This window comes from Aquila chrysaetos, chromosome 15, assembly GCF_900496995.4.
Source record: "Aquila chrysaetos chrysaetos chromosome 15, bAquChr1.4, whole genome shotgun sequence".
NCBI classification, from domain to species: Eukaryota; Metazoa; Chordata; class Aves; order Accipitriformes; family Accipitridae; genus Aquila; species Aquila chrysaetos.
In genome coordinates, this window is record NC_044018.1 from 30631184 (window position 1) to 30641158 (window position 9975).

The 9975-nt window shown below is 51.4% G+C and overlaps 1 protein-coding gene across 2 annotated transcripts; it reads right to left on the reverse strand.

Moving 5' to 3' along the window:
- Positions 1–65: 65 nt before the first annotated feature.
- On the reverse strand, positions 66–8979 carry PTGES3 (prostaglandin E synthase 3). Of its 2 annotated transcripts, none has more exons than XM_030038025.2 (8): positions 8781–8979; positions 3409–3522; positions 3169–3238; positions 2810–2908; positions 2501–2590; positions 1940–2002; positions 1452–1476; positions 66–928 (listed from the first exon to the last, which is right to left on the reverse strand). In XM_030038025.2, coding segments are annotated over exons 1-8 (483 nt in total). In that variant the 5' UTR covers positions 8783–8979; the 3' UTR covers positions 66–908. The 2 variants fall into 2 exon arrangements, with proteins under 2 accessions (XP_029893885.1, XP_040984667.1); XM_041128733.1 differs by lacking the exon at positions 8781–8979 and adding an exon at positions 4335–8191.
- Between the last annotated feature and the right edge of the window lie 996 nt (positions 8980–9975).

The window sequence follows — 9975 nt, forward strand, 5'->3', positions numbered from 1 at the left end:
CGGGCGAGAGGCCCGCCCCAGGCACGGGTGGGTGAAGGCGGGGGCCAGGCAGGAGGAAAGCCAGGGAGTCTTCAACAGTTTATTAGAAAGAATGCAGACATTAAAAAAATCCCCGCTGCTCTGAACATAAATTGAGGTTTTTCAGCCCGGTTCGAAGCCGCCCGCGCACGCCCAACATCCATCACTCGCTCCCACACCCACAGTGCAAATACGGTTTGGTCTAAACATACAGCTTGACAAGCAACAACGTACAGCCGCTCGCACCCCAGAGGAGGAGGTGTAAAGCTTTAGGGTCAAACGGTACCAGGGGATGGGCTCCAGCCCCCCACCCCAGGCCGGGGCATGCGGCTCGGCATTAAACACCAAACGAGGAGAATTTTGTTTCCTTTTCAATACAAACTTTAGTGGAACAGACCTGAAGACACCACAGAGGTACTGCACATTGCCTGCTGAATCTGGCGAGCCACTGACAACATCCGTGTTACAGCCAGTTTTGTTCCCGGTACAAACGTACAATTTCAGGCCGCGGAGGGGAAAAAAATGCTCATTTACCACTTGGTGTGAATTCAGGATTCTCCCATTGTAATTACATCTGCTACGAGGCAAGGAGGCTCTGTAAACTTTATTGCGACTGTTCTATATCGATTGCCTACACCTCAATTGGGTTTTGTTTTTTTTTTTTGGAAGTCTGGAAAACGGTTCATGCATAACGTTATTGCCTCTCATGGCTTAGGACCGCCCCGTGCAATGGTACACACCTACCATCAGTGAAGCCATTTAAAATGGACTGAAAATGGGTTAAAGGATGCAGGATCTCCCTTTAGGGCTATCAACTCAGGAATTCTTATCTCAATTATGAAATGTTGTGATGAAGTTCTTTCCCCAAACCCTGAAGACGACAGTTTTCCTTACTCCAGATCTGGCATTTCTGGAGAGAAAGAGAAGAGCATTAGTAGGTTGGTTTTGTTTGTTTATTTTTTAAAAAGCAGGAACCCAACTGTACCACAAGGGACACCAGCAAGAAGACCCAGCCCTCAACCAAAAAGGGCACAGGGCAGTTCAAGGCCTCTGACCTCAACCTGGTTCTTCGCAAGGAAGATCCGTGCTCGCAGCACTGGCTGTGCACAGGAGTTAATCGAGCAGAGCCAGCACCACCGACATGGATGCCCCATGCGCATGCCTGCTGCTCAAAGCCAAAGCCTCCCCAGGACTACAGCTGGCTGGGAAGGTCAAACTGGTATTTCATGCTTGTGTGGAAAGGCTTTCACCGGATTATACTGTCTCACACCACTCAGGCAAGGCACTGGCATTAGCTTGCAGCCTGGGCTCAGCGAGACTGACAGGACAGAACATCTGCTGGCTCTGCTCAGGGCTCTCACTCAGCTAGGAGCATTCAGCAAGCACTCACACTGCTGCACAGCGCACAGAAACAAACGAGAATGCCAACTTACTTTCATCATCGCTGTCTGGTGAGTCCTGGAAAGAAGAAGAAACATTAACTGGAGCAGACTGCACTTGAATGCACTTTTTCCCCTCTACCACCAACCCAGCAGATGAGCTGCCACTTCCAAAGTCTAGTATCCAGCATGCTTTCCATCAGAGCTGGTATTTTGAGGAACTCCAGGTTCCACAGGACATGCTTAGTTTGGCCTCACTGGCTACAGCCTACAGACCCCCAATAACCAGCGGCCACTGTGGAGGTAGATGACACCAAGCTCTCAGGGCACTGCAAGCATCAACACCACTGCCCTCTGCACCACTGCTGGAGGGGAGGAAGATGACTTTGCCAGGTGACATCATTTGTCCAGATAAAGTTTGGTGCTATTTAAGCTTTTAACAGTGCTGAAGAAGGAATGCAAGTTTGACTTCAGCAAGCAGCAACAGATGTGCAGGGCGCTGAGCCAGCCCTGCACATATTTACTGCAAACAAAGTACTTACATCATCTGCCCCATCTACTTCTGGCAAGTCTACGTCGTCATCTCCGCCCATGTTGTTCATCATCTGTTCCAGAGAGATAATAGCCACGTTACAGGGTGAAGCCAACCACGCTCGCTACCTGAACTTGGGGAGCACGGTAAAAATCTAAAAATAACTTGAAATTGTTAACAACCAACAGCCACCAGTAGTTTTGACAAATCAGCTGCACCTATGTGGAAATTATAAGGAGCATGCAAAAAAAATTCAACTTAATTGCCTTGCAAACCAACCAGTGCACTGAGTTAGTGCCGGCATCTACAATGGGACATACATTCCTTTCATATCTGACAGCAAAGACAAACTGGTCATCTCACTGCCATGCCAACAGCCTGCAGCTCAGGTTAAAGCCAGCAACAGCTGTGCCTCAGCAAACCAGCAGAGACTGCACCAAAACCAGCGGCCAGGACGGCACCACGAGGAGGAACACCAAGGAAGACTACTCTTCCTACAGCTGTCAGTCCTTGCATGCCTACACATGGCCTGGAAGGAAACCCAAGCCTCCAGGTACTCATCTTCCCATACCTCAGAAAAGCGATCAAAATTGGACATGTCTTCATCTGAATCATCTTCCCAGTCTTTCCAGTTGTTGAAGTCCACACTGAGCCAGTTGAGCTGCACATCAACACAAGAAGTTATTTAAGGACAAGCGAGTAACAAGCTGTTACTGTTAGAAAAGGAAGGTTAATAAGAAGTGCCATTCTGATCAGAAGCACAGTTAAGTGACCCATTAACTGCTACATAATTTAAACATGACCCAAATATTAAACAAAATTAAAAACCAGGGGAGGCAGCAGGCACTGCTGCCCTGGCCATCACAGAGCCCAAACCCACCTTTGCCCTCTCTTTTGTTAACCTTGGCCATGCCTGACCAGATTCTCCTTTTCGTAAACAACACAAGATAGATCTGTCTGTTCTTTTATGCTTTGATTCCTGAAAAAGCAAAGAGTAAGTATCTGTTAGTATAATCATCACAAACTTCATCAGGAACCGCTTCTATTAAACTAATTTGTCTTAAGCTATCAGCTTATTCTTTGTCCTGAAAAACACTGTCCAGAGATGCTTTCATGGTTTGCTCTTACAGTCTAAGGAACAATTTGCCCACCATACTGGAAGCAGCCTAAAGAATGGACAGTACTTTTCAGGATACAGCACTAAGAATACAGTAAGAGGAGAGTCAAAAGGATACTTACATTTGGATCAATATTATTAAAAAGGTCAATTTCATTTAAATGTTTGAAGTTATCACTTCCTCCAAGACAACTGTTAAGAGAAAAAAAATGTTTGTGTTTAGCACAAAACACCTTATAGAACAAATATGCTTCATTAACAGAACTCACTACTTTTAAGAAAAATGTCATCTAATCAGTATCAGCATAGCCTTTAGATATCACCCCATGCCTTTCAGCTTAGGGAAGGCCCAAGGTACTTACCTGAATGTAAGCTTGGATTTTTCAAAATTTACATTAACATCTTTACTGTCTTCCACGCAAAATTCAATAAAGACATAGTCCCTTCGGTCGTACCACTTCGCAGAAGCAGGCTGCCTGTGAACAGACCATTTAAGAGAAGTTCAAATCAAGTTTTGTATATCTTTCATCAATATTGAAAAAAAAAAAAATTTTAAAACTCGCCCTTCCATGCTGCCAATAAACTTAACACTGGCCTTCCTTGTGTTTCTCCTGATACACAACTTGAGCAGTTTGATTTTTTTTTTTTCAATTGCATTTCAAGAAGCTCAACTGAAAGACTTCCTGTTCTTAAAAGCTGCATTACTAGCTTATTATCAATCATCTTGAAAAGATGCTTAAGGCTGAAAACAGTTTTGAAGAATAAAGAGATACAATGCATTCGGTGTGTAACACCCCCCAAAAGCTCATGCTGATGTTCCTTGAAGAAGCTATCAAAACCTCTGAGACCGAAATGTTACAGCAAATCAAAATGATGACAAACTTTCAAGATGAGCTACTACAGATGATGGCAAGATTTCAGTCACATCTAACTGCTACGCAGGCAGACTTCATTATGCTTTTTTTCACCCAAAGAGTTAAAACCCCAAGCACAACCACTGAAAAGCCCACTTTTTTGGACACTGATACTACTAAAAAAATGGACTTCAACAAATTTGCTATGAGTAAGACCCAGCTGAAGTCAGTAGAGGTACGAGGGCTGAAGAATCACTGTTCTGACTTCTTGCTACAACCTTCGACATACACAGACTTTACCTCTCACACTCTTTGGTATCCTTCTGGCTTTCCACAAACACCACAACAAGCAACAGCCTGTCCAGGGCACCAGAAAACGCTGCAGGGCTCCTGACCAACTCTTGTGCATTTCCAGCTCTACAGTGAGAACTCACCTGCAATGCTTAAGTGCAGCCATACTTGATCAGCTGGTGAAAGCAATCCCGGCTTGGCACACTTCGGCCACGGCCATACCCGCCCCCCCTCCGCTTTCAGTTATTCTCCTGGCAACGCAGGCCAAGCCCACAACTGAACGTCTGCATTCCAGGAGAAAGCAAACAGCCACCCAGCAAGAGCGGCTGTTCCTAAGGCACAGAAGACCACGGGTGCTTCTCACACTTCGGCTATCTTCCAGAGGTGCAAGGTCAAAACTGGGATTTCGTAGCTAATGCCCCTGCAGAGAAGACCTTGAAGACCTACCTGCAAGTTGGACTGAAGTTAAATGCTCTGAGCTGAATGGTCACTTACCATATCTGTTGCGACTACACTGACTACAGGAAGCTAAAGCACACGAGGACACAAAAAAAGCTAATGTTCCTATCTGCATGTGACAGAGTGGCTTCCACTTCACACACCGAGGAGTGGACATTTGGTCTCAGTACTGCACTCTAAGAATTACAGCACAGTAACCTGACAAAAGAATAATTAACTTTTCAGAATGTTTATTAAGGTGAGCACTGCTAAGCTTTCAGAACAGATTTTGACTCACCTGATCATCAATTGATTCAATACTTAGTATCGAACCATGACACATTTAGTAAAGTTACTTGCTGAGAGCTGCACCATCCCCCCAAAGAAACCCTGCTCCCTTGCCCCATGGCTTATTCCTATCCTGCTCCCCCTACCCATGTACCTGCAGGACGATCTGAATCAGGACCCAGCCCAGGCCTGGCTGAAATCCAGACCAGCCAGCTTTGAGCTCCATCAGCACTACCAGTACTTTGCAATTCAGCTGTACAAACACTGGCGCCAGCTCAAGGAAAGGCCAGTACAGCAGCAGAAGTGGCCACGACTGCCTCTTCCAGCATTAGCACCCGTTACAAGTGCAGAAAATGTCTGATCAGAGGCCAGTAATGGAGCATTTAACTTCCAAGAGCATAAAAAACAAGTGGTTTCTGAATGCAACCTTTCATTTCAAGCAAGATACTCTCCCACCGGGTGAAAACCTAACACTTTCCCTTTTAGCAGCATTTTTCAGGCTAAAGCATCTACTTATTCAGGTAAAGTACAGCAATAGCAGAGTAGCAATTTTCTTACTATGGTATTTTTAATTCCTTATTGGACACAAGTTCCCTTTTCTAATAGGGACTGAAAGACTCTCAGAGGAAAAAAAAAAAAGGATGAGAAACGACCTGCTCTGTTCCCTCTGTGTCTCTCTGCATTTCAGAACTGCACAGCAGCCATTTCTCATGCTGCTGGAAGACAGGAATCCCACTGCATGGAACTTGGTATATCACTCAAATGCACTGTTATCAGAACAGAAATCTCAGTGTCCCTGCCCATGATGATGCAGGGGCTCCGGCTGAATAGCGTTAACACTTCGTAAACATTTTCAATGTCAATGGAGATATCTCCAGCCTTCCCAGGGAGCTGCACGCATTCCTCAGTCTTGTAGCTTTGGTTTGGCCATGACCTCAGTATCTTTGCCAAGATCAGGGGGTTTGAGGCACCAACAGCCTGTTCACAGCACTTCGAAAAAATCTTACTGAACTGTCCTGGAACTGAAGGAAACTTGCATGCATCCGAGCTCCAGAGAGGAATGAAAGAGACCAAAGAAAATTTACTAGAACTTAATTCACATTTCTAACACTAAACATATGCTGCCTCCCCACATATTTAGTACTTACCACCCTGAACATGCCTACTGTAATTAAAGCTATGCTGGAGTTACCTCTCTCTCTCTTTTCACCTGTTTTTTCAAATCTCTCATCCTCCCAAAGGTAGAATGTAAGCCTTCCTTTGGCCATCTGTGAAGTGCTTTAGTCAGGACTCACCATTCAAACCAGTAATGCAGGATACGTTGGAACTGCTAACTAAAGTTACAGATGAGACGGAAGTTGCAGCTAATTTGCGTTGCCTGCCTACGCGGAGATTCCTAGGCGACAACCGCACACGCAGAAGCCAATGGTAAGGCGTGCACGTGCTCAGAGCACTTCAGAGAGATGGTTCCCCTACACCCACAGAAAATCTTCTATTTTCTTTCAGACACTGAGAAACACTGCCAGGACTTATAAGCGTAGTCACTTGTTACACGGAGAGCCTAATGTTTCTTCCTTCTTGCTCAACCAAACTAATCCCAGGTGACCCCAGCCTTGTGCCAACAGCACCAACCTGAGTATGTGCTTTGGTTACGTACGGTCCCCACGTCCTAATGGGATTTAGATTTCTCTGAAACAGAGAACTTAATTTAAACATGCTATATCCCACATAGCAATAAACCACAGCAGACTTAGAGCAGCACACAGCCCAGGGAACAAGTTGCCCACATTCCACATTCAGCAAGAATTTCTTCCATCCAATCTACGCTTGCTGCCACCCGTGCATTTTGGTGACTTCCTAAACGGCCACGGCCACCACGCATCTGCATCTGACTGCCTCTTCCAGTCATCACATTCAGAAGATAATCGTGGCAATGGTACTGTAGAACAGGTTCTAGAAGCTTCACGGCAGCAGTTTCCCACTGATGGGCGATGTGCATGCTCAGCTTCACGCAAGAGACCTCACTGCTCTGTCAAATCCATGGGGGCTCTGCAGTGGGTTGCCCACAACGCCAGGAGCCACAGTTCGGGCGCAGATGCCCTGGTCTCCAGCTTAACCACAAGCAACACAGCAGCTTCTTACATGCTGTACTCACGAGCTGAATCTCAAGTCTTACTGTCTGTGGCTCAGCACGACTCAAGAAGTTTCCAAACCTGTCCTTGTGCTTCCTCGTCCACTCTGTAGACTGCATCTACTGGAAGCCCGCCTTTGTTTCCTGGAAGGTATCCTGACAATTCCTACAGTTTGAGGACACTGCAAAAGTCATCTGCTGAACAAGATTTTCACCCCCAGACAGCAGTGACAGATCTGTTTTACATAACTAATTTTGCTTTCATTTATATACCCTGGAAAGGCACTCTTTTTAATTTAAAAAAACCCTAGTTTCAGACTATGAAGATAGACAATTGTAAGTGGGATGTAGTAGCACTGTAGTTTCAAGATGATGTATTCTACAGACATTAAACGAAAAACTCCCAGCTTTATTACATCCTTCTCGCTTTCAGTCACATGAAGATGAAGCAGTCCTACAAGCTTTCCTCAGTACCTGTGGCAGACCAGCCTTTCTGACAAACGAAAACCTCAGAAAAACGCTACCCCCTCCACCTTCAGTCATTTAAGCCAAACATGTGGAAATCCAGACTGTCAGCAGGCAACGCTGCCATCAGTGTCAGGGGCAGCGCGCCTCTTCCCTAACAGCCAGATTTCGCTCTTAAAAGCATCACGCTGCAAAGTTCAGCTCCTCTTCCATTTGCACGGCTAGAGAACCCTCATGTCGACTGGAGCTCTATTACAAACAGCATATACCAGTTTTGGGTCACTAAGGCAGCCTCAATAGAATTACAACGAAGCCAGCTAATTAGGACTCCCCAGCATGGCATGAGCACTCCAGCAGTGTCAAGGCACCTCGGAGCGCAGGTTTCCACTCAGGATACACAGAAGGCCACGCGAGCCGCACTCAGAGAAGAAATTCAGCCATTCGGCTCCTCTCCCCTTCCAGCAGCGGCTCACCTCCCACGAGGCAGCGTGGCCGAGGGCAGGCTCAGCGCCCGGCTCTGCCCTCTCCCCCCGTGGCACCCCGAGGACGGCAGCGGGGAGGTTTTCTGAGGGGTGCTCCTGCACCCGCACGTGCTTTGAAGTGGCATCTCTTCACCGTTACCCATGTTTTACGTGGCGAGGTGAAAGCTCAGAAGCAGATTTGCACATCTGCACGTTACAGGCAGCGGAAGGCTTTACCTACCGGGAATTTTTCGCGGTTTTAGCCACTACAGTTTGGTGGACGTCAGTGCCGACCGAACCACCGAGCAAAGCTCCATACCCCCGCTTCGAGAGTCCCCCGCACCGGCCGCAGGCTCGGCCCTACCCGCCAAGGGAAGAGCCCGGACCGGCTCGGCCCCGTTCGTTTCCCACTCCCGGGACCCGCAGCCCGGCGCGGGGGCGGCAGATCCGCGCCCCGCTCCCTTTAGACCGGGGCAGAAACGGACAAACCCGGCGCGACTTCAGCCGCCAAGCCGGGGCTGCCCGGCCCGCCGCCATCCCCCCCCCCTCCGCCCGCACCACCGGGCCGGACGCCCGAACGTGCGAAGTTCCTCGGGGCCGCGGCGGCGGGACCGACCAAGGTCACCACGCGGGCCGGCGCCGGCGGGAACCCGCGCCACGCTTCGCGTTCCCTCGGCCCGCCTCCCGCCGCCGAGCGCGGGCTCCCGGGAACAGCGTCCGCCGGCGGAAAGGGACCGCGCCGCGCCGGGCCGGGCCGTACCGGGCCGCGCCGCGCGCCCCCGCCGCTCCCCACCCGCGGGCCTCACATGGCGAACGGCTGCGGCTCCAGCTGGCGTTCCCGGGGGGAGGGGGGGGGGGCGCGGCTCCGGCTCTAGGCGGCGGCGGCGCAGGCGCGGACGGGCAGGGCCGTGGCTCCGGTCGGCGGCGGCGGGCTCGGGGCTCGGCGCGGCCTCACTCCCACAATGCCCCGCGCGCTCGGGCAACGGCGGCGCCCAGCGCTGGTGACGCAGCAAAATACTCGCCGCGCCGCCTCCCGCCGCCGCCGCTGCGCATGCGCACCCTCCGCCGGCGGCCTCTGGCGCGCGGAGCCGCCCGCCCCGCCCGCCCAGGCGCCGCCCGCCCCCCCCCCCCCCCTGCGCGCGCGCCCCGCCCGCTCCCTCCTCCCTTCTAGCAGCTTCTCGCCGCGCAGGCGCGTTGGAGACCCGCCCGCCCCGGGGCGGAGCCAGCGGTTGCCGTGGCGACGGGGCAGCCCCCGGAGCCGGCGGAGCGGGCCTGGGTCTCCGCCGGGCCGGGCCCTTCACCACCCCCCCCCTCCGCGGGGCGGGCACCGGCGGCGCCTCGCCCGCACGGCCCCGTCCTCGGGCGGGCCCCGTCCCCGGGCCTGTTGCCAGCTGGGCCCCATCGCCGGGCCCCGTGGCCCGCAGAGCCCTGGCTGCACCCTTGGAGTCCGTGCCCGGCGGAGCCCACCTCCGACCCGACCCGCGATCGGTTTTATTCTCTCGGGCCAGCCCAGAGCTGCCTGACACCGGAGGGTTTTGGGCCCGCACCCCAGTGTCCGCGAGCACGCGCTGCCTGACAGGGCAGGGCCCGGGCCCTGGCCCGCGCCAGCTGCCGAGCTCGCACCGTGCCGCCATACCAGCCCCGAGCTCCCGGCACCGCTGCAGAGAGGGACACTGGCGCTGGGCCTTCCCCAGAGCACGTGTCTCGCCAAAAAAAAAGAGGCAGCTTCGCCTGGGAGACGCGGTGATTCACACCAAAGGCATCTCGGCACATCACAGGGAACAGGGCCGCTGCACAGAGCCAGCAGCCTTTGGGAACACGAAGCCAGCTGAGCAACCGGGTCGTAAAACCCTGGGCCAAATCGAAAGTTAAGTCCTGCTCATGCTGGCAGTCAGGAAACAGCCCAGGGGGATCAAGCACGGTACCGATGAAAACTGAACTCTGCAACGAGCAGATGGGGCCTCTCCAGGCCTCGCTCCTGCCTGCAGCCTCTGAGCTCGA